This window comes from Echiichthys vipera (genome assembly GCF_963691815.1).
Source record: "Echiichthys vipera genome assembly, chromosome: 3".
Lineage (NCBI taxonomy): Eukaryota > Metazoa > Chordata > Actinopteri > Perciformes > Trachinidae > Echiichthys > Echiichthys vipera.
Window position 1 is genome coordinate 18,309,419 of NC_139828.1, and position 27,820 is coordinate 18,337,238.

Consider the following 27,820-nt stretch of genomic DNA (forward strand, 5'->3'; position numbering starts at 1 on the left):
GTTCTCTGTTTAATTCATAGATACTGTATTATGTTGATGTTTGAGTCATTAGTCAATGAGTCATTTACAGTGAGTGTTGCAATAGGATGGGCCTCAGTTCCTACCAGTACATTAAGAGTGCAAGGATTATGTGTCATCCAAGAAACAAATGTTTTTTTCAGTGTCATAATGCCCTCTCGTGGATTTTTGTTCCGACTTGTTGTCTCAGGTCTGTTTTTTTCTATATTTACAACGTTTTTTTCTGTGGGTGACTAAGGACAGCCTGATAAAGTTGGCGGTCATCAAAAGAGTGGGTTTTCCAAATTGAGCGTGTCTGTCTGGCTGAGGGCTTAGATCCATTAATCAACCTTCTGGCCCAATGATTGTGGACATTAATGCCCAGTAAACAGTCAGTGTGTGTCCAACCCTAGTGTCTGGCTAAATTTAGGGTTAAATTACGTAATTTGATTTTTTTTTTTATGTACATTTGTTTGTTTGTATTGCAAACCCTATGCATTGACAGTGCAGGGCTATTTGTGCCCATTTTTAGCTATTTAGCTCCCCCACCTTCACCCCCACACCTTTCTACCCAGAGCTCTCTTCTTGTAAACACCAATCAGGTTTCTGTTTTCAGACGCACTTTGACACTGAAATCTCTAAACAAGACCGATCTGGCAGCGCTGCAGACTTGGCAGAGGTAGTAATGCCAGTCAACAGGGAGAAAGGCATAGTAGTAGTAGTGGTGGTTGGTTGGTTGATTGGGGATCTGTCTGTCTGTCTGTCTGTCTGTCTGTCTGTCTGTCTGTCTGTCTGTGTCTGTCTGTCTGCGTGTGCGTGCGTGTGTGCGTGTGTGTGCGTGCGTGTGCGTGTGTGCTGACTGGGGGGTATTAAGTGCTAACACTCACACCTGGTGTATCAGTAGTAGTCAGACGGGCAGATGGTAAGAGAGAAGTCTAGTTGGGCTTTTGCCACCAATCTCGGCTGGGCGGATAGGAGATCTTTGTCTCTCTCTATTCCTTTTTTTCTTTTCACGTCTTTCTGGCTCTATCTTTGCCTTGACCTGCCCCATTGAGGAATGCTGAACACCTTAAGGTAACATGCACTTTTGCCATTTGACTAGCTGTTTGCTAATAATTCTACTGTATGTTTAAGAGTTATTTAACCCCAGTTAGTTGTAATCAGAAGGGCAACTGTAACTCAAAATATAGGTAGAAAAAGATGATGGGGAAAGATGAAAATATGTAGTTGACTGCTTGATGAAAAACTCAAGATGATTGCACAAGATGATATTTCAATATTTGTCTGCTTCACTTGAATGACTTATATAGCCATGTGCACTACAGCTTCCCACACCTAGATTTTGTCATAGTGACACACTTTTTCACGTGTGAGGAAACAAAAAGAAGTCCAAAAAACCCTGCTAAAATACTGCAGTAACACCCAAGGGAAACCACTGCTACTGGTGTTAATTGCCTCTGCCCCTTCTGGTGGGCTTTAGTGTGTGTGTGTGTGTGTGTGTGTGTGTGTGTGTGTGTGTGTGTGTGTGTGTGTGTGTGTGTGTGTGTGTGTGTGTGTGTGTGTGTGTGTGTGTGTGTGTGTGTGTGTGTGTGTGTGTGTGTGTGTGTGTGTGTGTGTGTGTGTGTGTGTGTGTGTGTGTGTGTGTGTGTGTGTGTGTGTGTGTGTGTGTGTGTGTGTGTGTGTGTGTGTGTGTGTGTGTGTGTGTGTGTGTGTGTGTGTGTGTGTGTGTGTGTGTGTGTGTGTGTGTGTGTGTGTGTGTGTGTGTGTGTGAAAAATGTGCTGATGAGGTAAATCAGGTATCTTTAGAGCTGAGCCGTGCAGCATTGGCTTTGTCTGGAGACCATGGACTGGGGGCGTGTTTCTTCAAGGTCGTCCCCGCTTCACTGCACCCGTTTTGCATATTGTGTGCACTTTTAAGTGAATGCCGGCATGTTCACTGCAAAAAAAACACCCAGTTTGGCTGGTACGATAATTCTTTCATTGGCCACACATTTTTCCTTTGTTATAAGGGGAAAAAAGCTGTAGGGTTGGGAAACTGTTACACTGAATACTTGAAAGATGGATTTTTTTTGCAGTGCAGTGTCCTCAAGCAGTTTGACCCCACTGTATGTTGACCTGATTCAGACCTGGGCAGGCCGTGGCAAAGATCCCTCCAACATTTCTTCCTCACTCCAACTCAGGTTGGCCGGCGTATTACGTGCTGGTGATTGAGAAGAGAAAAAAATAGCTGACCTCTATTTTAGAAATTAGGCTAATGCCTTAATCACTGCTCTCTACTACCACAGGTACTGTTGATATTGTAAGATTAGCTTCTCTAGCATGTGAAAAGCCATGATGTTAGAGTGAAAAGTCAGGAAATTCATTTCTTAATTTTACCTAAATGTCACTTATTTTTTGGGAAAAGGACTTGAAGCATCTTGTCCTAAAGAGGATACTCTATAAAATGGAGAAAGATTGGTGAATTCTTTATATGCAAACTAGAAGATAGGAGTAGTACACAGTAACTCAGGTTCTCTGTAGATGTTAACAGAGACACCTGCAGGTGAAACACGGACAGTGCAGTTGTATGGCTAGTGTATTGTGGATAAAGTGACATGAAACGTACAGATTTTGTTAACTGTAACAATCATTGTGATAAGTGATTATACTGTATTTTACACAATCTCTTTTAATTTTAGTCTTGTTTGAATATTTTCCCCAGAATAACTACCTGGTGTTCATGGCAGAGCTGTTTGGCTGGTTTGAGCTGGTCAAGCCGTCTTTTGTGAAACCGAGAATGCTGGACAATGAAGGCAAGTTTTAAATTTGAAGATAAAATTCACACTATACAATAGCAATAGCACACACTGTGTCATGTGTTGAAAAGAAGCAGTGTTGTGTTAGAAGTAATGGTACTCACAGAGCTACCCGAAACACTCATAAAGCAGTACATTTTTTTGGCGGGGGAAACAGTATTATTTTTGCTGTGCATCTCAAAATCACATTTTGATCAATTGTCACTGTTTTGTCGCCTCAGAGCCGTCATCCTTGTTGAAGAATATGCCAGCCATCCCAATCTCTAAGGTAACCAAGAGGAGCTTCATGGAAAGACCACCAAGTCCTGAAAAACCCAGGTATAATACCCAAAGTGCACGAAACAAGGCATTTCACTTCCATTCGAGTGCAGCTGCTTGTTAGCTAGTAGGTTACACTGGTTGGTGTGAAAAAATGGGACTGATAAAGCCAAATATGATCAGCTTATACAGCCAAATCTTTATGTGGATGAATAAAGCTAAAAAGGACAAAGAAAACATATACTTTGACATACTTTTAACGTGTCTGTCATTTTCTCTCTCTCATTCTCTAGTTTGCCCCTCCGACCCCAGCCTCGAAACTCAGGTGATCTTTTTGTTGTTTTGAACAGAAAATTGTAGTGTTGGGTATAAATATCAGAATCATTTAACGTGTTGATAGAACAACTTTGTTTTGATTCTTACTTTGCTGACTAACGTAATCCAGGTGAGATCAAGAGATCAACCTCAATGTCCTTTGTCGATGGCAACCTGGGCACCTGGCCCAAAGAGAAAAGGTCCGTAATATTTCTGTCTTGTTTATGTGCTGCTATTTAAAATATCCATTCCCCCAGTAATAATTATCCCATGGTGATTAGGAAAAGCATATGTTGATGTTTTCAAACCAGACTCTTTCCTCAAATTACCTTTTAGAATTTAGAAATAGAAACAGATACAAAGAATGTATCTGAAGATTTAATTATGTTTCTTTTTTCTTTTACTGTTAAGGTCTGGGCCTTATGGAGTGTCTTTTGACATCCCCTTTGACAAAGAGGATTCTGCCTCTGGCAGTCTTTCCTCCATGCGTGGCATGGTCAGGTCCGTCAGCACTGATGATGGTTCTGGCTTCAAGGTCCACCACCTGCCTCGAGGAATGAAGCGCAACCTGTCCTTCCAGCCAGTGAACGGTCAGGGTGTCGGCATTGAAGAGGAGGGCTGCCCAGACAGCCTGGCTGGTGTAGAGCCTAGCAGGCGAGCGTACCCCAATGGACATAGAAGGGCCCTGACGGCAACACCCTCCATGGAGGAAGCCCTTCAGATTATCCACAGCCCAAACAGGCCCCCAGCGGAGGGAATCAACAACGGTTTCTTCCTGCACACTCAGGACCACGGGGCTGGTGTTGGTGTCTTGGAGCCAGTGTCAGAGTTGGACTCCAAAGGGCCTCTGAGCACCACAGACACCACCGAGGTCGACACCGGCATCCACATCCGAACAGAAGACATGCTGGATGAGGATTCCTCTCTGAAAGACTGCTCTGTAAACATGGACCTGGATATGGACACTCCAAGCCCCTGCCCGAGCAGTCAGAGCAAATCCCCCTCAGGATTTAAGTTGACCAGCTTTGCTGAGCAGAAGAAGAAGAAGCATACTCCATCATTGCCAGACTCTGGGAGGTGCAGCAGCAGCTCCCTCAAGACCACTCCTGAGGGCTCCGAGTTTGGCCTCCCGTTATCTGTCTCCTGGGCCCCGACCCCTGAGCACAGTCCCATCCATCAACAAACCGCACCACTCCTCACTCAAGCTTCGCCAACATCTGTACAACTTCCAGCCAATGACCCCGCTCAGGTCATGGCTACAGAGATGGTACAGCTGAGGATGAGGCTGGAGGAGAAACGTAAAGCCATTGAAGCACAGAAGAAGAAAGTGGAGGCTGCTTTTACAAGGCATCGGCAAAAAATGGGACACTCAGCATTTCTCAATGTGGTAAAGAGAAAAGGAGACGGGGCTGCAAGTGGAGAGGAGGGAGGGAAAATCGAAGGAGAGTGCAAAGCAGCAAGTCCCACCTTCAAATTTGGGAGGAGCAAAGCAGACACACCAGACGGAGCAGAGCAAAGCAACACAGCCTCCTGTTGGACAAAGTCACCTGGTGCAGGAGAGGAAGGTGGTCAAAGCCACACTCAGTCAACCGAGGTAGATCTCACCGAGTACACACGTTCTATTGAGAAACTCAACCATTCTTTAGCCTTCCTTCAGACTGAGATGCAGCGGTTGGCTCAGCAGCAGGAAGTGATCATGGCCATGAGGGAGCAACAACATCAGCAGGCGTGGGTAATCCCTCCCCCACACACGGACCCATCAACACAAAAACAGAGTCGAGCTGTCATTCGATCCTCAGGACCTTCTTCTCCTGCCGACTCCCCTCGTTCCACCCACCGCTCTCCGACCAGCATCAAACGCAAATCTGCCTCCTTCCACTCACGTAATCCTCGCACGGCTCGACCCAGCGAGCTAAAGCTGGCCCCGTACAATCGAGTCCTAACTGCCCCACAATCTGTCGACAGCATTCCCAGGCTACGCCGATTTTCTCCCTGCAAGCCCCTGGCAAGCTCCTTCGTTTATATGGGGGAGAAACCAGCAACCGCCAATCCAGAGACAGTAACCTCGGATGGAGATAAAAACAAAGAGACCGAGTCACTCCTTTCCCCAGAGAGGGACATTAGCAGTATATGTGTAGCCAACTCACCGCCCAGCTCGCCCAACATGCAGAACAAAAGAGAACAAAACATAGAGTCATTTCCTGAGGTTCTGGCCCACCCTGTGGTAGAGACTTTCACAGTGACACCTACGGAGCTTCTGCCCCATCAAGAAGCCTCGGACCAAGTAAAGAGCAGTTTGATTGAGGTTCCACTGTCAGTCGTGAAACCACTGGAGGATCTGGTGCTCGATGATAGTTTGGAGAAACAGCAGGGTGATGTGGAAGGCTCGGATCATGAACAGAAGATTTCTCGTGGTTTCTTCTTCAAGGTAGACTGTTGATTCAAAGAACTGTCACCAGAATCTTTATTTTGTAGCACTTCCTGTTTTCATGATAAATAAAAATTGGATTTGCGCAAAGCCCAAATGCATAGTCTACAATAGTGAGTACAGTAATTCAAGAGAGTCTAATGAAAATTTACCAGTCGAATCTCCGCTTGTCTACAATGGGAAATTTGTTTTGAACTCGATCTGAAGGGCGGCATCAAGTAAGAACAAAGGACCAACAATATATAAAAAAAAACATAGCATGCAGAGTCTGTGTTGCAACGATGCAGCTCCAATGGAAGCCTTAAAATGCAGTGGCGCAATTCTGGGGGTAAAAGGTATTTACGTTTAAAACTGAGGCAGCCATGTTTGTTTTTGGAAACGTTCTGGCTCCTAACATGAGATGATGAATGGTTCAGGAAACATGTCAGCAGATAAGAGCATGGTCTTCCCATTTACAGGTTGTAAGATAGCTTGTTAGCTGCAGTCTGGGGCTTGGATGTAGGTCAGAAAACTGGGGCTGCTGTGAATAATTCAGACACAGCTGTGGAAATGTGGGGTTGTTGAAGGGTTGAATAGAAGGTGGATGGGAGGGTGAGCAAAGGACGTCCATAAAATAAAACTCTAGATGAAACCAGTTTGTACTAAACTCGCATAATACGAACAATACAGATAAAAACTGAATAATAACATTGTATTATAAATGTTAGACACTTAGAAAGAATACAGAGCAATGTACCTTTTCAATTCAGAATTTTTTTTAATTTACTCTCATTTGATTACATAGAGGAGTGTTGAAAAATAAGATTTTTGGCTTATATAATTTATTATATTGGATTTGATCAAATGATTGTATTTACACAATAATCTGTGTCATAATCATACAAGGTCAGTTTTTCTTAACGTACAGCAGCTGCTAACCAGTAATTTATAATATTCACTAAATGTTCCTGGGTTTTTTACTTTGATAGAACACACTTTAGCCCAAACAGTGTGATGTGACCGACTTTGTTTTTCCTACGTGACTCAGGCGGACGGAAATGCCGAGGAGAACATGGCTCAGAAGAGAGCTGCACTGTTGGAGAAAAGGATGAGGAGGGAGAAGGAGAGCCAGCAGAGGAAGATGCAGCAGGAGGCAGAGTTTGAGCAGAAGAAGGAGGAAGCTCGGTACGCTGACACATCTCGAAAATAAGTCCATGCGTTTTACATGTCACCTATATTGAACAGAAAACTAACAGTATTTCCCTGCAATGACTTCCTCCCAATTCCTTTGTTCTGGCTGTTCAGACTAAAGGCAGAGGAGGAGCGCCTCAGGAAGGAGGAAGACAAGGCTAGGAAGGAGTTCATCAAGCAGGAATATCTCAGGAGGAAGCAGCTTAAACTGATGGCGGACATGGATACCGTCATTAAACCACGGCCAGTCGGTGGGGCCAAGCAGAGGCGGGGGCGTCCCAAGTCCATCCATCGCGATAGCATGGACTCCCCCAAAACCCCTGTCAGAGCTGCCACAGGTAACCACGGAGACGACCCACCCACCCCCACTCAGAGAGGTCACGGTCATCCCATCTGTCGAATCTGTATCCTGCTGCCACTTTGCTTTGTACCACTTGAGAATACCTTACTCGCATTTGATTATATTTATTACATCCATTAAATAAACTATTCTTGTTTTACATAATAAAATAAAAATAGTTATACTATTTGGTCAATTTAAGCTTTCAACTGGGTTAATTGTGATATTTCTATTATTATTGACAGTGTTGTTTTTTTATAATAAATGGCTATCAAGTCCAAAATAATACAGTAGAAATTGAACAAGATGATACACTGAAGGAGCAATGCAATAGTGTGTGTATATATGTGTTTTTATATATCATCTAAATTAAGCATTATACTATAAAGGGTTTTAATACATATTTATGCATGTATAATAGGGTGTGTCCATGTGAATTTTGTGTATTACTGTATGTTAGAGTTCATTTTATTCATACCACTGAGGCTGCATTGCTCTGCGACAGGGTTGGCACAAAACACAGTGGACAGTCTGGTGTTATTGTTGTTCATGGTGTCATCGGTGTAACCGTGTCATGCTGCATCACATCTCGTCTCACATCCAGGTTCACGCCAACGTGTTTTTTCAGTCTCCAGCTTGTCCCTCGCTTCCCTCAACCTGGGAGACAGCGATAGTGTTCACTCTGAAAGGAGATCACCAAGGTGAGATGTTTTTACGAGTCTATAGCTACCAGTGTAACTCTTCATTTTAACTTGGAGTTTGATGTTTTCTGGGTATTTTTTTAACCATATTTTACAGTTGTGGTATTGGTGGTTTTTGTGATACATAACTCCAATTCATTCAGGAATGTGGGAAGTTGCATATGCTTAGTAAAACATGTGAAGTGTTAAACCTATGTGCGTTCATGCCAGTTTGTGGTTTGCTCTATTTTCAAAGATTGAAAAAAAAAAGGAGTAAAAAAGAAGTCCTAATAAAAAAAAACACTTGGCACACTCCCAATATGGGGTTTAATATACAATTTCAACCTGTTTTACTTGCTATAAGAATTAAGCTCTGAGTTGCGGCCGTTTGATTCTGCGGCGAAGTAAAGCCAAGCTCAACGTTAGAGATAGTTTAAGTGCTGCCAGGTAATACTCACAACCAATAAGCAAATAGGGTCCTCTGACTCCTGACACATTTTCACCTATCGTATAAAGAATCTCTTCACCTCTCGGCCACAGAAAGATGTGATTACTGTGGCGGGCTGCATTTTGCTTCTTGGTTGGTTACAGCGTTACAGTAACTAAGCCACTATAGAGGAGCATTAAATCAACACATGATATTCTATATTGAGTAAATGCACACTGCAGGGCAGAAAATTCGACTCTGCAATGCTTGCTTTAAGTTGAATTCTCAAGCTTGTTTTAGTTCAGATTTCACAAATGTAACGGCTGATAAAAAAAAAAAAAAACATCATCTGGGACATTACTGTCCGAGGTGTAGCCAGACATGTTTTAGTTTGATTGGACATTTAACATTATAACTATGCCAAACATTTAATTTGAAACCTGAAAATATGAGAAACTTGACTAAGACTTTGGAGTAAAAAAATGTTATTTTTTCTTTTTAAGCCACGCTCTGCAAACTAACTCCAGTTCTCAGGTCTAACTATTATCCTGTATTCTTCTTCTTTTAATACTTTCTTTCCTACTGTTTCGCACACGTCAGAAGCGCTAGTTTAGCCTCTGGTGGTCTCTTCTGCTTTCTGAGCTCTCCTAAACTCAGAAGGAGAAGGTTAGTTTCTGCTTGGCGGTTAAACCTTAAGGCACTTCACGCTACCCTGAGCCCAGTCCTGCACTGAAACCCCTGTCCCCACCCCAGGTTTTATTTGGGCACTTCAAGGCTTCAATGAAAAGCAACATATTTCCTTATGATCCACTGCAAAGCACTTGGCTAATGCTATGCTTGCAGCAATCACTACCACAAAGCAATCACTTGTCTTTTTCCACTTAGCTATCTGCTGTGCTTTCCTCACCAATTTACATTCCGGCTAAAACATCAAAAGTGAATTGTTTAGTTTTGTGCAGTCATACAGACAAGATCTGTAGAAAACACACGCTGCTTAAAAAAACCATTTATCAAGTAATTTAACCTTATGTTGTGTTGTAATTCAATATCAATATCAGTTGTTTTTTTAATATGTGAACATATATTTAATTCAAACAAACTTTTAAATCCTTTTGGAAGATCAGGTCTTTTTCAGAAAAAATAAAGAAAGCTAAAATGACTTGTTCGTGTGTGCAGTTTGGCTTAAGTTGCTCTCTGTACATTTGCTGTGCTTTGATTTTTTTCCTAATTACTGGGGAAGAATAGCATATTTTATGAATGCATTATAATCTCAGTGAAATAAGAGGCATTTGGAAAAATTGCACATCATTTACGAGAGTACCAATGCATAGAGGGGACACATTATGCAGTTGCAGTCCAGAAAAACAGCAAGTAACTGCCAAGTGCTGCACTATAATAGATTGACCTCTTTCATTGACCTTAAATGCATCAAACTGCTTCACATACTGCCCCCACTGCCTGTGCTTGCAAGCTTTGCTATTATACTACTTACTTAAGGGATGTACAACAGACACCCGAACCAAGTCCAAATTCAAACCTTGCGCTGGAACAGTACACACAGTTTGCTTGTATAATAGTACGGTAGTTTCCTGCCCTGCCTGCAGTATACTGATCGTTCAGAAGCAGCGACTATGCCGAAAGGTAATCTAATACTCTTGGGTGTATATATGTGTGTGTGTTCTAGACCAGATTCTGCAGATGGCTTCCTGTCCCCGAGTCGCTCCAGCAGCAGAAATGGAGAAAAGGACTGGGAAAATGGATCCACAACGTCCTCTGTTACATCTAACACAGAGTACACTGGTAGGACAACTTCGTCCTCTAATGCATTTGGCTGTCAATTCAAATGTTAAAACTAGCTGCTAAGTTTAACCTAGTTTTCAGAATAAACATGATTTCAAGACATAAAGGTAGTAATATCATAAATATAGTTAGCAATGTCTGTATCGTGTGTCATTTTTGTTTCCAGAGCTGCTAATATTAGTAGTAGAGAGTGCCTTTTAATCTTTTAATTTTTTTGGTTTTGTCCAAAGTTAAGTCATGCTCTTGTCTCACTGTCTTTTTTTTAAATCACAACATTAATAGCTCGTTCATTTTTCAGTCCACCCCATAACATTTGGATAGGCTACCAATAGTAGTCTTCATACATGATTTATTAAAAGAAAGAGTAAAAATAGGGGGGAAAGTCTTTGCCATTGCTGGAGTAGTTGCCATAACAACAGTCCCATTCTGATGTTCTCTCCTCTACTCTCATTCAGGACCTAAGTTATACAAGGAGCCCAGTGCCAAATCTAACAAGCACATCATCCAGAACGCTCTGTCCCACTGCTGCCTCGCAGGCAAGGTCAATGAGGGGCAAAAGAACAAGATCCTGGAGGTAACGGCATCAAGCTTTAATGATGTTGTTCTATACACTTGCAGGGTCAGGGTGTCCTGGTGGCTCGACTAACATAAAGGTATCATGTATTCAAGTAATGGGGAAGTTGTTTCACAATTTAAAAAAAAAAAAAAAAAGCCTGCAAGACATTAAATGTAAAAATGCAGGGATTTAATTGACTTTAACCGTTGCTGAACATTAATTGAAGAAAAGCAGCAATGTAGAATGACTGGAATTAATTTGTGAATGAACACAGTATTTTAATTAAAAGAAAAAGTAAATGTACATTATACTGAATTTATTGAGGTAAAATTTGAGCTTTTGAGCTAGCATTAATGAGGAAACAGGCTAAATTTAAAATAAAGGTCTGGTTCTCTGAGAGAGATATTGAGGTAAATAAAATAAACCATTTCAGAATTTACATTTTGAGGGATTTAATTTCAAAAACCCTTCTATCACAGTGATCTAAAATACATGTTTAGATCATGTTCAAGATCTAAATCAAAGGGCAGACAGAGAGATAGCTTAACTTGTGCTTGTACGAGTTCAAAGAATTAGTCAAATATCACCAATAGCTTATGTATAGAATACATGACCTTCATACTCTATCTAATGAGCTTTTTCTCCCCTGACATTATCAGGAAATGGAGAAATCAGGGGCCAACAACTTCTTGGTTTTGTTCCGAGACGGCGGCTGCCAGTTCCGCTCCCTCTACACGTGCTGTCCCGAGATGGAGGAGATCAACAAGCTGACGGGCATCGGCCCCAAGAGCATCACGCGCAAGATGATCGACGGTCTCTACAAATACAACTCGGACAAGAAGCAGTTCAGCCAGATACCAGCCAAGACCATGTCGGCCAGCGTGGATGCGGTGACGATCCACAGCCATCTCTGGCACACCAAGAAGCCAGCTACCCCTAAAAAAGTAGTGCCTGCCCAGTCCTAATGGAACTTGATACCCCAAACATCACCTTTCCCCCGCTCAAATGGAACATAACCATTTCAATTTGCACTTCACTGTACATATCCATGAAGATTCAAGCACCTGCAATGCCAGTTAGATGAATGCATATTTGTCTAATTAATGTTTGTTTGTTTTTTTCCCTCTCATTGCATTCCTGTCCTACTTACTCTGGACTGGAATGATAGGAATCAAAGATTATGAACAACTGGAATGTATGCTTATCACTTCTGTGTTTTTAGAGATTGTCATGTTTGAGTCAAATTATGGAGGCATGTGTGAGCGTCATTTTTGGTTTCCTATGTGCCAAACGTCAAAAAAGAGACAATATGAATGCCAGGACATTTTACTGAAGCACTGAATGTTTTTAATTGATGTACAGATTGATTATGGTTTGCATTATCTTGTTTACGTGTGGCCTTATGCACATGTAGTTTTAGCGTGTGAGTGAAATGAGGTGATTTTAAAACAGCGTATGCAGGGGCTTTTTTTTTGTATTTGGAAGAACACTTTTTTCTTCATCTCTGTGGGTAAACAGTTTGTATATTAAGGTATTTAAAACTACAAAGGGCCAAAAAACTAATGCATACAGCTAGTGTTAGCCACGCAGTACACGTGTGTGTTCAACTCAACAAAGCTAAGCGGTTTCAGCTTTTTTCAGAACCCTTTTTCGAGAAAGTGATTTTAAAGAATGCAGGGCGTTACTGTAGATCACTGGTTCTCAGCCTGCAGGTCGGGACACCTGCAGTCAATTTGAGCTATAATGTAGGACGTGTGAAAAAATATATTTCTAATAATCAAATATGCTGTCATGTTTGTAAATGTTGTTACATTCCTTTTTCTCATAATATACAGAAATAGTTGCAACCTCAAGATGACAAAAAGTAAAATCGAAAATAAAAATAATCCATGTGGTCAACCATGTGGTTTTCCGACAAGACTGAAAAGGTTGAGAACCAGTGTTGTAGATCACTGCTGCTAGTTCACAGCAGATCTGTGAACAAATAAAACCGCTCAGTATTTTATTTGTATTGTTAAATACTGCCTACTGCACAGTGCACAAATACAAATACACTCTCACCTACTGGTATCAGGAATATGACTCAATTCCAAGACATACTGACATTCTGTTCAAAATTAAATTGTTGTAGTAGCACTGTCTTGACAGTATTAAATTCTTCAGATTCACACCGGGCTTACTTATCTTTTATCTGCACTTACGATACTCTAAGGCAGTGATACTCAGTTTATGGCTTTGGCTCGCAATAGGGTGCTGGGTGGCCCACTAACCATTTTCTAACGGTTTAAATTATGAAAATAAACTAATTCACACTTGGAAATGCATTTTGTGCTTTGAATGTAAATACACATATAAAAAAGCATACAAATAGAGCAAAGAAAGAAATAAGTTATGGGCCATTTAAAGTGTATTCATTTTATCTGATAAATATTATTAATGTTTGTTAATAATTTGGGCCCTGGCCTCTTGTAATTTTGCAAAAGTGGGCCCCGGTCAAAGTTTGATGGGTTGAGTATCATTGCTCTGAGGCACTTCTGGAAAAAGCATCCAACAAACACTAAATATAGTGAACATTGTGCATACATACAAAGTTTAGATTGCTGATGAGGTAAAAAATAAATTGCTCTGTTATTCAAAATAGTCATAAGAAAGCCTGTTATACAGTACATCACAGATAGTATTGCCAGATTCATTAAAATGGTCAAATTTTTACTGCAGTTGTCATCAGTTGCTCTTATGTAACACAAATGTGTGTTGACCCAAACTAGGCATTTTGTGAAAAGTGTATAATAGCAGTGTATTCATCTGTTTCCAACAGATGCAACATGTCCTGAATAGGCCAGATATATAGTCATTTTATTTGATTTATTTTATTTGTTTTTGTTATTAGGAGAATGAATTTCAAGAAATAATGCAAGCCAGATCCTTTTTGCTGCATACGGGTAGAGATTCGCCACAGAGTTTCCTTGGTGTTCCTTTTGCCACCAAATGTCAAATCCACACCATTTGCAGGTACGATTTCCAACATAAAAAAAACAATCTGCTAAAATGGTGAATTTGTTTTCAACTGGGGGGGTTTCTGACCAAAACAGAGCATGTACATGTCTTTGAAGATGTAATCTAGTATGACGAGTGTTTCTCTGTTGTTTATTAGAAGGGTTTGTCCACAGAAGCTCTGCCCACCTGCTTATGGCTGTTTAAGGCCAAGGTAAACGGTTATTTAAACTGTAATGATATTGTACAGTGTGTTCATGTGAACTCATACCTATTCACTATGATGACTTTGTTTTGTTTGTCAGACGCTGTGCTGTCATTTAACATATTGCTGAATGTTTCTTTTTTTTCTTTCTTTTTTGGCATTCAATAAAACTAAGCATGGCCTCAGCATTTACTGTATGTGGTGTTACTGTAAACACAAAAAGTATTTTAAAGGAGGAAAGGATCAATCACAGGCGAATTGAAAGAAAAGGGTAGATATTATTTCTATGGTTTTATTTTGTAATGATTGATGATAATGATTAAGAGGTATGAATACAATATGGAATATCACATGGAAATATTCTACTTTTTTCTGACAGCGTTGCAGAAAAATAAAACTTGTAAAAAACTAATCACAGAGGTATATTTTGAATTTCTTAATGGACAAGCCAGCTATGCCAATGTATGGTTCTTAATATTATCAATCGGGATCTACATTGACAATGGTGCTGCACTGAGGTCTAGTTGGACTTAAATGGAAAGCTCCTTGCAAAGGCGTCCCATTGTCTTTTATCAAACATTGTAGAATTAAGTGGAGTATGAATTCATTTAAACTCATTAAGCATGCAGTTGAACCAGTAGCAAGATTGGATTACCAATCAGACAAAGCCCCAAAATCTGTACCACAGATATACAACATAGGATTAGAGGGCCTTCCCACTTTCTTATGGCTGACTCCCAGTGCCCTTGATTGATCACACCCATTTACAAACTATGTCTTGATTTGAACTCAGCTACATATCTGTAACGTTTTGTGATTGTATGCACGATTGCAATGTTATCACAGTGAAAATCTTAAACAAACAATCCAAATCTAACCGCAGACAGACAGACAGACATACTGTAGAAACACCTAGGAAAAAAGACCTCAAAACGACCTAATTCTGCTATGATGACACACCAAATCGGCATTGCTGCTGTGGCTGGTAACAACTGATGTGTACAAGAACAAGACTTAAAAAAGCATGTCCAGTAAAAATAAAAAAAGGGGTAAAAGTGGTTTGTGAAATCTTAACGAGGAAATGCATTCAGCATTCTAATTGTATTTGGCTTAATAGATTTTTACTATCATTTTCCAACTTTGGGGTATTTCTATGGCATTGGCTGCTATGAATCTGAATGGTGGTTTCCCACAATTTTAACTGACCAGAATTAATTTAACTTTGGATATCGCCCATTAGCTAATAGCTAGCTAATGGGCGATATCTAGCTAACGTTCATGCTAAAAATTGTAGTTTATGGTATTTACCAAACGTAAGCAAAAAATAGAGCAAACAGAATCACATTACACAAATTATTATTTAGTTTTTGTGGTTTATTTTCATATATATTTTCTTACTCTGTCCCTCTCCATCAGTTGAAAGTAGTTGTTTTATGGCTGTGTTGTAGGTGTGAGCGCAGGGCGTCACGTCATCACTACAGTTGATTGGTGGTTTGCGGCTGCGTCCGCATGGCAACCGGGAGCTGTGTACCAGAAAGAGGGCAGAAGGGACCTAACTGGAGACGCAGACTGGGATTCTAACGCATAGACGGCTCTTTCCTGTCCTCTTCTTCGTAGATACGGGTACGTTTTGGAGACTGCAGACGGACTGGAGCGGCTTTAATGCGGCGTGTTGTTGGCGCAGACTGACAGGTGAGGAGTTGGCACGGATTCACGGCGGCGTGTTTTAGCCTGTAACCTTCCGCTGGTGTAATGTTAGCCATGCGCAATACTCTGTGCATTAGAGAGAAAATGAATGACTTTGATATCTTCTGTTGTTCTGCATTGCCGGTCCTCTGAACTTACTGTGTGCCAGTGTGAGCTACGTGCTGTCAAGCTCAAGTAAACAAGGTGTGTATGAGCACAGATAAAGTGCTGAGGCTGTCAGGTTTGGGCCGCAGACCTGCGGCTGTTACATCCAGGACCGGGAGCTGGATGTTGTTTTCTGTGTGCAGGGACGGAGGAACAGGGCGGTGTCACCGGCTGCTCTGCCTCCTGCACACACACACACACCCGGAGGCATGATGCTCTCTCAGCCTCTTACTGCACACCGGGCGAGCGGGTGATGAATGCATAATGAAGATCCCTAAATGTCTTTGTGTAGCTCCCTATGTGGTGTTGCTGTGATTAACCATTTACAAACCGACCTAAGTTCATCCTAAGATATGTCTTACTAAGATCATAGGAAAATACCTACTGTAATGTGCAGTAGTATTATGGTGTGTAGTGTAGACTCCCCCCCCCCCCCCCCAAGAATATTATGGATGCTACAGCACCATACTATTAATCTTATATTACACAAATGCTACTTCTGAAAGTTGAATAAATACCAGAGAGCTCAATAAACTCACTTTAAAGTTACTATTTAGGTGCACAGGGACACCAGCAGCTCCTGTAGAAGTGTTGATACTACATTATATTTAAAACATCCGGTCAGTGTTGTTACTGAGCAGCTGGACACACATTGTATTGTATTGTTGTGTGTAAACCAGTGGGCGTCAGTGCGGAGTGGAAGTGTTGTCAGTGTTTACATCATTAACATTGATCTTAAACCGTTAAGCTGTCTGGGAACCCTCTCAGCTCATTTTACACACACATCTCTAACCACACAGTGACCGATAATGCTGTATATTAAGTGCTCCACATCAGAAAAATGCATTACCACAACTTTCCTACCATGTTTCTTAAATCTATTAACTAAACTACCTTTGGACCAAGCAACGACCAATTGCATGATAATAACGCTGTGAGAGTCCTGCAGTTTTAAAATGATTATCTTAGTCACACAGAAACCAAATACTAAATATTGTTAGTTCAACAAACCAGGTCAAAGTTGTTTTCTGGTGTAAAATCAAGCAATTTAATTGGCATCATTTCCCTGAAATTATAGATATGCATTTTTAAAATGAAACTCTTTGAATTCAGGTTATGAATCGTAAGCTTAAGCATTTTTCTTTTGTTCATCTCCTCTTCCCTCTTTCTGTATTTCAGCCAGCTGAAAGCTGCCACCACATGTCTGTAATCATGACGGCAGAGGAGACGATCAGCATCAAGGAGGCAGAAGTGATTAAGGTGATCCTGGACTTCCTGAACTCAAGGAAGCTGCACATCAGCATGCTGGCCTTAGAGAAGGAGAGTGGTGTCATTAATGGACTCTACTCTGACGACATGCTCTTCCTCAGGTATGATTGTACAACTGTCTCATGTGGCAGATACGAGAAGACCATCATTTTCCTGGAAGGGAAGATTAGGCTTTAAGTTTTGCAGACATTTGTAGCTGGTAGAGGAGTTTGTTAGGATTTGGGTTCAGTTAGGTTCTTCAGATTGTTTGGGTTGACTGCACCGCTGTGATGGGAACACGGTTTTAAGAAGCCTCTTAAATTGTTCATATGCTGCTTTCAGGCAACTAATTCTGGATGGCCAGTGGGAGGAGGTGATGCAGTTCATTCAACCTCTAGAAGGAATGGACACGTTCGACAAGAAAAGGTGAGAGGAATTATTCAGGGAATTATTCTAACGGACGTCTAAAAACAAGTATTTCTGAGGGACCACCAGAGTGATTGTGATTTATTGTTGAGGTATTATGAGAAAAACATAAGGCGCAACTGAAAATTAGTCTTTTTGAGTTGAGTTGTTAGATGCCAGCATCATAATTTAAGTTTTTTTTTTCATAAAAGGATGTTAAACATGTTCGAGTAGAGACCAAAAAACATGTATTAACCTGAAAATGAGCATAATATGGGACATTTAGAGCGTACTCACACTGTCCTTCCGTACCGCGACCCGGACTTTAGGGTACTTGTTCCCCCTCCCTCTCCCCCCCGCGCCCCAGCCCCGTTTGTACTCACACTGCCAGGGCCTCGGCCAATGCTTCTTGCTGTCCATACGCCATCACGCCGTGACACGTCACACGCATTGATCGCGTGTGTGTGGCTTTGTGTACAAATCTTTCCACAGACCTCGGAGTTTTTGTGCGTCTTGTCGACTGTTTTTGAATATTTTCATCCGACCAAATCTGCAGTAAACACTCCACCTCCGCATCACACCAACGTGAACCTTTCACCGCCATTGTTGTTGTTGTTAAATGTCCGCGCATGGTCTGTCCTTCTATTTACATGTCCGAACAGGCGGACATAACGCTACTGCCGTAGGGCTCGTGCTCATACATGTGCGCACGCTCGTGCTCGTACATGTGCAAACGGCTCCGCTAAAGCCCACCTCTTTCAAGCTGGCCGCAGTTATGCGCGGAGCGGGTGCACTCACACTGCTTAAAGGTACTAGGCTTTAGCTGAAAAACCGGTTTTGGCCCCGGCCAGAAGGACAGAATGAGTAGGCCCTTAAACTCAGTTTTCCTACCTAATTGCACTAGGAAATGTAACATGAGGGTTAATCAATTATTTCCCATAAAGTAGATTTCTTTATACTGAGATTTGTGTTTTCCAGGTTCCGCTACATCGTTCTGAAGCAGAAGTTTCTGGAAGCTCTGTGTGTAAATAACGCCATGTCTGCTGCTGAAGACCCTCAGAATGTATGTTACACATGTAATAAGGAAATTAGTGTGTTAGACATTTGAAAATAGTCTGACTAGATATGATGAACAATGGTACGGCAGCGTGGAGGTTATCATAGTGGGCTCACCACATGGGGGCCAGAAGCTGGGAAACCAAATACAGCCAAAATGCCCTTGAGCATGGCAACTGATATCCGCCTGCTCCATTCGAGCTGCTCGGCGGTCAGTAGAGCCTATGATTGAATTGAAATGATAAAGGTGTGTGTGAATATGAAGCTTCTTCTAAAACTTATACACACATACCAGTTTTGTTCTACAAAAAATTCAAGCTTCAGAAAAAGTATCTCATCAACTACAAACTCACGTCCTCTCCGAATTTTCTGTCAACTACAGCTGGAGCTCTCCATGCAAGCGGCAGTCAAGTGCCTCCACAGTTTGGAGGAGTTCTGTCCAACCAAGGATGACTACAGCAAGCTGTGTCTCCTCCTCACCCTGCCAAGGCTCACCCACCACGCAGAGTTCAAAGACTGGAACCCAAGTACGGCACGTGTCCATTGTTTCGAGGAAGCCTGCGCTATGGTAGCTGAATTCATCCCTGCAGACAGGAAGCTGAGCGAGGCAGGCTTCAGGGCGAGCGGGAACCGCCTCTTCCAGCTACTTATCAAAGGGATTCTTTACGAGTGCTGTGTCGAGTTCTGTCAGGTAGTATAAAACCCTTAAAAATATAAACAGTTACAAGAAAACATCAGTGGCTGGCTATCTCTTCAAACCTGTATAGGTACTTGAAAACTCATTACAGTCCATTTCAATAAATGCTACCCCATTGTTTGCTGGTATAAAACCCTGTCTGGTTTTAGCTAATTTGTTTCATTTAATGTAATCTTAGGTGAGTATTAAATCCTATTTTTAAGTGTTATAACATAGAAGGTCTGATTACTTTCTGATTACTTTCTTACGTTTATTCAAAATCACTCAATCAATCATCAATTACACAAACACTCAACAATTTCAGTCATGGTTGATGGTCAAACGTTCCTCGGTTTCTGTTTTCTAGAGTAAAGCAACTGGTGAGGAGATCACAGAGGGTGAGGTGTTGCTCGGCGTGGATTTGCTTTGCGGGAACGGCTGCGATGAACTGGACTTGTCACTGCTCTCCTGGCTGCAGAATGTCTCTCCGGGCGCCTTCTGCTGTGCCTTCCAGCAAAAGACCCTCAACATCCACGTGGATCGCCTGGTCAAGCCCAGCAAGGCAGGTCACGCCGACCTCCTCACTCCATTAATCAACCGCCTGTCCCCCTGCCCTGCCTCACCCTTCCGCCAGAGACCTCATTCAGCAGACACCTACATGTCCAGATCCCTCAACCCAGCTTTGGACGGCCTGTCCCACGGTCTGGCAGCCCAGGACAAGAGGGGCATAGAGGCGAACATGAGGTCGGCCCTTAGTCAGAGCCTAGTGGAGAATAACGTGCATCAGCAGGACGATTCACCTGAAAAGTAAGGGTCTAAACTTGAACAAACCTGGGACAAATGATCTTTGGTGTTAGTTGGAGTATCAGATGGGTGGAGCTTAACACTATATACACCATGTCAGCAGCACGGAACAGTCAAACCATTTTTATGACATACCATATTGTTTTTTTTTGTGACGCATTCTAGTATAATATGTCATAAAAATGTAATTTAAAAAGTCATACCTTTTAATGACATGATATACTATGACTTGATATTTTATGACATACTATATTTTTATGGCATTTATAGTATAGTATGTCATAAAATTTCATAAAAAAGTCATATATTATTATATATTTATTCTATACTTTTTATGACATTTTTTATATAATAGTGACATTTTTATGACACTTCACTATCATTTTTTTCCTCCCTATACTGTGGCCCTTATAACTGAGAGTGTATGTGTGGTTATGAACACACTTAGGAAGTAAAGCAAGATGAGTTTAAAGTTCATCAGACTATTAGAGATTAAATGCTTTACAAGGTTACCGCAAATAAAATGTTACCCCACAAAGTAACAGGTGGAGACAGGGCTCTGAGGCATCAAGTGAAAGAACTTCTGTAAACTAAGCAGTTTGCCAGACTTTGCTCTTTTATCAGGTTCTCTAGCCCCACCTGCTGGATACAATTAGTCACACAACTGGTACAAAAGGAAATTGCTTCACAATCTTTGATCAAGTTAGAGAGTTTCTCGTCCTCAACAGGAATTTGTCTTGCAGTATGGTTTGCAACTTTTAACAGGATTACAATTGATCAAACATACAAAACAAAACAAATGTAAAGACATTTTTCATGTCTAATTTTAATGAAGTATTGTGGTGTTGGCATTTGACCTTGTTTCCGTTGTTTGCTAATAAGTTCTAACACTTTTAATGCAGTAACCCACATTACTTCTATTTACTTTCTCTTGATACATACAGTACAAGCCTCAAGTTTATTATACATGATGTAATGTTTAGTTATTTCTGCTTTTCTCATTTTCTTCCATTCTTTCTACTTCACCTCAAATCAATTATAGAAAACGGTTTTGTAGTGACACATATTTTCCTAACTATAGGAAGTACCCACAAGGGCTGGATGGACCCAACACCACACCACGCACACCTCTGACCCCCGGAAAAGATGGTGGGCCACCCTGCAGCACGGAAATTAATGAGGTAAATAAGAGCTACTACAAGTAGTGTCTTAACGATGTGTGCAGACGTGTATACCTTAGACCAATGATAAGCACAAAGACATTTTAATCTAGAGAAGTGGAGTGTCTCACCTTTAGTTACTTTGGATGAAATGGTTTTGTGACTCTTGTGAAGGCTGTAAAAAGAAATAGCCAAGGTCACTTGAGTCAAAGTCAAAGTAAGATTTTCAGTCCGTCTTCCTTCCACAGTCATTACTCCAGATTTAAGAGATTTAGAATAGATTCCCACTGAACCACCTGAACCACCTCGTCTCCACACCTCCACTCATAAATCCTTCCCTAATTCTCTACCATACCTGTCCAAGGGGTACTAGCACCCTCCAGCCCCCTGTCCCGGCGAAGAGGGGTGGAGGTCATGGACACCGGAGGCAGATAATCTGGTTTGATGTGAGGTCACACCCAAAATGGCCTGCTGCTTCCATCATCGCTCATCTTTATGCAGTGTGTGTGTGTGTGTGTGTGTGTGTGTGTGTGTGTGTGTGTGTGTGTGTGTGTGTGTGTGTGTGTGTGTGTGTGTGTGTGTGTGTGTGTGTGTGTGTGTGTGTGTGTGTGTGTGTGTGTGTGTGTGTGTGTGTGTGTGTGTGTGTGTGTGTGTGTGTGTGTGTGTGTGTGGTGAGAGAGGTTAAGGGGAATATACTGTAGACCTGCTGGATATGATGAGGTCCTTGAAAACTTTTTTTATGGGATGGATGATGGAAGAGGATGCCTTGAGAGTTGAAGAGTTGTCAGTGGTGGAAGAGAGTTTGTCTATTATAATCTGGTGTGTGTGTGTGTGTGCGCGCACTTGCATGTGTGTGCGCAGTGAACACTGCCAAGCGTTGAAGCAGAGAATACTGAAGGGCAATATCAAATATATTCAGATAAAACAAATCTTGTGAAAAAAAAAATGCTTCAGCTTTTCTGCATCTTCTAAAAAACCCAGCTTTACAGTGTGTTTATTTTTTACTTGCTGTGTGCGTTTGTGTTTGTCCAGCAACCTGACTCCACAGAGCACGTACAGGAGTATTACAGGCAGCGTCTCCGCGTGCAGCAGCATCTGGAACAGAAGCAGCAGCAGAGACAGCTTTACCAGCAGATGCTGCTGGAGGGAGGGGTGAAGCCGCAGGATGGAGCCCAAAATAACCTCACTGAGACCTTTCTCAGTAGGTAAGGAAGTCATTATTATAAGATTCAACTTCTGTGATTTGATGAATGAAACACAATCTCAGCGCTGCTACTTTGTTGAGGCGACGATATCTTACATTTGTTCTAGATCCATTCAGAAGCTGGAGGAGATGAATGTGGGCATTGACCACAGAGGAGATGAGGCGGTGACACAATGGAACGGACTGACAGGGAACACCAGCACTTCTAGTCCCAGAACCATCAACACCCGCCACACCCCAGACACCGGGCCGCCAAGGGACAAGCCAGGCGGAGGGGTCAGTAGCACCCCGTTAGGGACCGAGAGCCATGGCTTGCCGTCCCTCAGCGAGTCCCCAGTTCCTGCCAGTCATAGGTAAGAGTCTGCTGAGTGTGCAGTCACATCATTACCACAACTTCTGTCATATTTGGCTTCCTGTGTTTCTCTGCAATATTTCAAATGCTGATCTTTATACTAAGGACTCACTATCATTATAAGTGTACAAAATAAATGATACTGTTATAGAATGAATTTACCTTTTTAACTTATGTTTGTGTTTATTATCAGTGCTAATAGGATCAGAGGGGCCTGTCCCGCAGTCCAGGATGATTCTGGCTGCTCTGCAGCACGTAACTCACAAGAGGTACAGCAAACTGTTTAAGTATTACTTTTATATTATTTTCAGTTATTCTAGTATTAGTAGGTCCAATGTGTCTTTTAATATGTCCTGCATCGTTTCTTTGTATCCATCTAAACCTTTCCAAACTGTAAATGAATGCAAAAAAATATCTCTACACATTTGTTTAACCTGTTTTTCTAAAGGTTAGCCCTAAGGGTATTTGTGTTTTTAAAATCATAAAAAATATGTTGATGTACATGTAGAATATAGTTTGAGAGGTTCTTTTTCTGATCCTGTGCAGCAGGGGAAGTCCAAAGCACAGTTTGTTAAAGTGAACCAGCTAGAGGACACACAGGCGGTGCGGGCAGTGGCTTTCCATCCCTCTGGAGCACTCTATGCTGTTGGCTCCAACTCAAAAACTCTGAGAGTCTGTGGCTACCCAGAAACACTGACCAACAGGTAGGAGCCATTTACAGGTACATACAAATCCAGACTATGGGATATTCTTACAAGATAATTATTGATGAACTAGAAAAGTAAATGGTGGCTTTGTAGAAATTGTTACTAAAGTTTGTTCATGACCTATGATAGTGTATGAGGTTCATTGTAGGTAAATAAATAAATAAATTAGAGCGCTTCGCAAAGAAGGGGTAATATTCATAGCAGAAATGTTCAATTACCAAGATTAAAGACGTACATTTTTGAGAAAAAAACCTTGGATATTCTCTGAGATTGAAGTCACAAATTTGCATACAAGTACACTGGGGATTTGAGCATCATGTTTTTCACTAACATTAAGAAAATTAGCAATTATTTCCACAATTATTAAATAACATTATAAAATATATTTAGTGTATGTCTTTTATTTTCTTGGGTCGTTCAGTGTTTCTGGTGCCGTCAAGCAGCCGGCGGTACGCTTCAGGAGGAACAAACACCACAAGGGCTCAATATACTGTGTAGCCTGGAGCCACTGTGGACAACTGTTGGCTACTGGCTCCAATGACAAATATGTCAAAGTCCTGCCTTTCAATGCAGACAGCTGCAACGCCACAGGTATTATTTAATGTGTTTTATCGTGTATGCAAAAAAAAAAAAGGTCAAGTTGCTTTTGCTGTGGTCAAAGTGATTTGGATAAAGAAAAGAACAATATATCATACATATGGCTTCCATCTCCCCACGCCTCTGATTCAGGCCCAGACCTGGAGTTTAGCATGCATGACGGTACCATCAGGGACCTGGCCTTCATGGAGGGCCCTGAGAGTGGAGGATCTATCTTGGTCAGTGCCGGGGCTGGAGACTGCAACATCTACACAACAGACTGTCAGAGAGGCCAGGGTCTTCACGCCCTGAGCGGACATACCGGTACGCTGGCCACAGCTCTTGCTCTGCACTTGTGAAAGGACCAGTCTTGAGGAAACTCAGACATGGTAGATCATCTGCATAGATGTTTTTAAGGATTATTATTTCTTATTGTTCCCTAATGAGAAACAAAGAGACTCTTAGGTACAGTACCACAGGCTAAAACAACAGGACTTTCAAACACAACAACCCAGTACAACAAGGTAAAGATAAAGAATGTTCATGTATTTAAAACATCACCATTTTGTTTAAACAGGCCACATTCTGACTCTGTACACATGGGGAGGGTGGATGATCGCCTCTGGCTCCCAAGACAAGACAGTACGTTTCTGGGACCTGCGGGTGCCCAGCTGTGTCCGGGTAGTGGGCACAACTCTACACGGCTCAGGTGAGTCCATCATGACTCATTAGGGCGGCAGATCCTTTATGTGGCTGCAAATGACTTGTACCAAACTGCTTTAGGTTAGTGTAGTATCACAGTTAACCCACAAGAAGGCAGTGATGCCTAATAAAGTCAGTACCTGAACCCCTTTTTAAATTAGGCACTTCAGATAAGCAGATCCCAAGTTCTGATGTTTTTGAATGCAACTCTCGGTAAAGAAAAAACAAAAAGTATGCAGTCAGCTTAACATCTTACTTTACCACTCTGTCTCATGCAGGAAGTGCGGTTGCTTCGGTGGCGGTGGATCCCAGTGGCCGCCTGCTGGCCACAGGTCAGGAGGACAGTACCTGTATGTTGTATGACATCAAAGGAGGCCGCATAGTCCAGACATACCGCCCCCACAGCAGTGACATCCGCTCAGTGCGCTTCTCACCTGGAGCCCATCATCTCCTCACCGGCTCGTACGACAACAAAATCATCATCAGTGACCTTCAAGGTAGCAATGCCTGAATGGGGAGAGAAAGAAAATAAATATATTGTGTAACACAATAGACATACAGTACACAAAGGGTTAAAGATTAAACGTTAAACACCTGGTAAAATACCCCATACCGCCTCTGTGGTAGTTTCTGCTACATTAGGTGCCTCCAGGACCACATTTGGCCACCATGTTAATGCAACACAATGCTGTCAGTGTCTGGTGGTTTGATCTCACTGCGTGCCACTCCTGTGTGATGTTTTTATTTTTCTCTGACCCCAGGTGACCTAACAAAGCCCCTCCCTCAGACAGTGGCAGGGGAGCACTGGGACAAGGTGATCCAGTGCAGGTGGCACCCCCATGACCGGACCTTCCTGTCCTCCTCTGCAGACCGAACTGTCGTGCTCTGGGCACCAGGCCTCTGAACCACTCACTGGAGAAACACTGGTTAACAGCAGCAGCAGCAGGAAGCACAAGAATACAGCGTCCCCACATCCCAGCATGGGGTCAACTAACTGCTGCGGTGCGTGTTTATGTGCATGCATACCGTGAGCATCAATATGTTTTTATGCTGATCAGTTTAGAGCTAACTGAGTATGTGTGTGTGCGTGTGCGTGTGCGTGTGTGCGTGTGTGTGTGTGTGCGTGCGTGCGTGCGTGCGCGTGTGTGTGTGTGTGTGTGTGTGTGTGTGCGCGTGCGTTTGTATGTCAGGACTCTGACAATATGTGTGTAAGTAAAAGAAATTAAAGGAAACTAATGACAACATTTTGCAAATGCTGTCAAAAGACGAAACATGAATTTTAATGTTAATGCTTCTATTCAGAACTCTTGTGGCGTTCAGTACCTGTTTAGGTGTGTGTATGTGTTCGCTCAATACCTTTTGTAATTAAAGCAGAAAGTTGAACCTTTTGGAGCCTACAAATATGTATTTGGGAAAATATGTAGTTTGAATATAGAGATGACGCCTTTATTGAAAGGCATGAGCAAATTCACCGCAAGCACACCTTCAATTTATTTTTTTTCTCACAATGCTAAAATACATTGTAGTCAGCTACTGTCAGACCTTGGTACAAAAACACGAAGGTCATTTTGGAAGGATTGTAGAGTTGGATGCAACATAAAGCAGTTGCTGTCTCCGTAGTTACTATAGGAAACAATGAGCTGGACTCTCATATTGTGGAAAGAAGCCATGTTTGGTTATGCATATCATAATGTGCCTTTTTGTAACATTTGTAGAGATTTTTGGATGTTTGGATTGATTGAGATTATTTATTTGCAGCTTTATTTTGTTATTATCTCATATGCCTTGTCATCTGTAAATTATTGTAATGTCACTGTAATGCAGAAAAGGAATCACTCACTGGCATTTGTGCACACTTGTAGAATTTCCCAAAGTGTTTCCCCCCTATATCTGTTACTGTCGAAAAAAGTGAGAGTAATCGGTACTTTACACAAATGTTGAAAACCTGTTCAGGTTTGGAATTTCAGTGGAAAGTAATTTGTAAATGTGTCTCAGACCAAAAATTTAATTTCAGTATTTTCAATGTGTTAAAAAGTCTATGTTCACAGTGCTGGCTGCATTAAATAGCAGATCCCGGTTCATTTTAAAGGACGAGCCCAGCAAAAGCTTTAGTGCACTAAAAGTACAGAAGTCTGGAGGGGAAACTGAGATTTTTTTTTTCTTGGTGATCCATTTTCCAATGTCCACGTCTGATCTAAATAGATTTATCTCAGTTTCGGACTTAAAAAGTTATGCATGATCAGTTTTTTTATTTTTCTATTTATCTGCGAAAAAAAGGGGGGGGGGGGGTTTGGCCAGGTGAATTATTTTTTCCTTCTTTAACTTTTTCTTACATGGAAAACAAAACCTTAGAAAAATGATCAAACATTTTATTTTCACCTAAAACACGGGAGAAAAATTAGATCTCACTTTCTTCTCAGGGCTTCTGTAAAACAAGTGAATGGGTGAGGAGAAATAAGAGCAGCTATGGTAAGAGCTCAGTCACTGATCACCTTGTCGTATCACGTTAAAAATTAGGTGATGCGGTATGCAGTTGTTGCCCGCCAAAAACCACAGAAGACAAAGATGCAAGACCATCAAAGAAATTCCAAAAATATTAGCAGGCATTTTCCGCAAGTCAAGACAATGGTAACTAATATGGCACTGTAAAGAGAGGAACTGCACAATGTGGAATGCCAAATTTAATCACATCTTCAACTTGTACAGATAAGACTTATTTTATCTTCACTTTTACTGAGCACCTATGCAGACACCTGATGGATGTGAGATAAAAGAGGGTATTATGCATCATATGTTTTACATTATCTGTGACTCACAATTCAGTGTCATTTGAAAACGTGCCGTTTCAAAACAATGTTTGCACCCACAAATATGTAAGGATGGAACTGTCGAGGGGTCAATGGGGTTCAAACTGTCAAACTAACATGTTGTTTTCTCTTTCGAATAAAATAAGCTGTTTTTAAGTTACACTTTGGAGCTGTAAGTGAAATGATGGAATAAAGATAAGTGTCTTCATGCTGCTTGTTAATGTGCTTGTTGTTTAGCCAAATAATTTAAACTGAAACATTTTGTGTTTTTTAATTTTCCTGCACATACACATATTTTCTGTTCTAG

General features: G+C 41.6%; 2 protein-coding genes across 2 annotated transcripts in view; both read left to right on the forward strand.

Annotated features, from left to right (window-relative positions):
- The window catches only part of camsap2a (calmodulin regulated spectrin-associated protein family, member 2a), a gene marked incomplete at its 5' end in the record, with an annotated part of 48,688 nt that extends 34,544 nt beyond the window's left edge, over nucleotides 1–14,144 (forward strand). Inside the window, 12 exon segments of the mRNA XM_083911111.1 lie at nucleotides 2,699–2,787; nucleotides 2,789–2,793; nucleotides 3,014–3,110; nucleotides 3,344–3,375; nucleotides 3,496–3,565; nucleotides 3,777–5,793; nucleotides 6,821–6,957; nucleotides 7,078–7,301; nucleotides 7,932–8,004; nucleotides 10,095–10,210; nucleotides 10,666–10,784; nucleotides 11,426–14,144. Coding sequence (XP_083767237.1) covers nucleotides 2,699–2,787; nucleotides 2,789–2,793; nucleotides 3,014–3,110; nucleotides 3,344–3,375; nucleotides 3,496–3,565; nucleotides 3,777–5,793; nucleotides 6,821–6,957; nucleotides 7,078–7,301; nucleotides 7,932–8,004; nucleotides 10,095–10,210; nucleotides 10,666–10,784; nucleotides 11,426–11,731 — 3,285 coding nt within the window. The 3' untranslated portion in view covers nucleotides 11,732–14,144.
- Nucleotides 14,145–15,537: 1,393 nt separating this feature from the next.
- LOC310945356 (WD repeat-containing protein 47-like) lies at nucleotides 15,538–25,610 on the forward strand (the record flags this gene model as incomplete). The annotated part of the gene is made up of 16 exons (XM_083911437.1): nucleotides 15,538–15,657; nucleotides 16,996–17,186; nucleotides 17,407–17,490; nucleotides 18,448–18,532; nucleotides 18,908–19,216; nucleotides 19,569–20,008; nucleotides 21,087–21,186; nucleotides 22,198–22,370; nucleotides 22,477–22,722; nucleotides 22,915–22,990; nucleotides 23,268–23,425; nucleotides 23,850–24,019; nucleotides 24,158–24,328; nucleotides 24,582–24,713; nucleotides 24,985–25,203; nucleotides 25,468–25,610. The coding sequence occupies exons 2-16, from the start codon at nucleotides 17,017–17,019 to the stop codon at nucleotides 25,608–25,610; spliced, it is 2,676 nt and encodes an 891-aa protein (XP_083767563.1). The 5' UTR covers nucleotides 15,538–15,657; nucleotides 16,996–17,016.
- Between the last annotated feature and the right edge of the window lie 2,210 nt (nucleotides 25,611–27,820).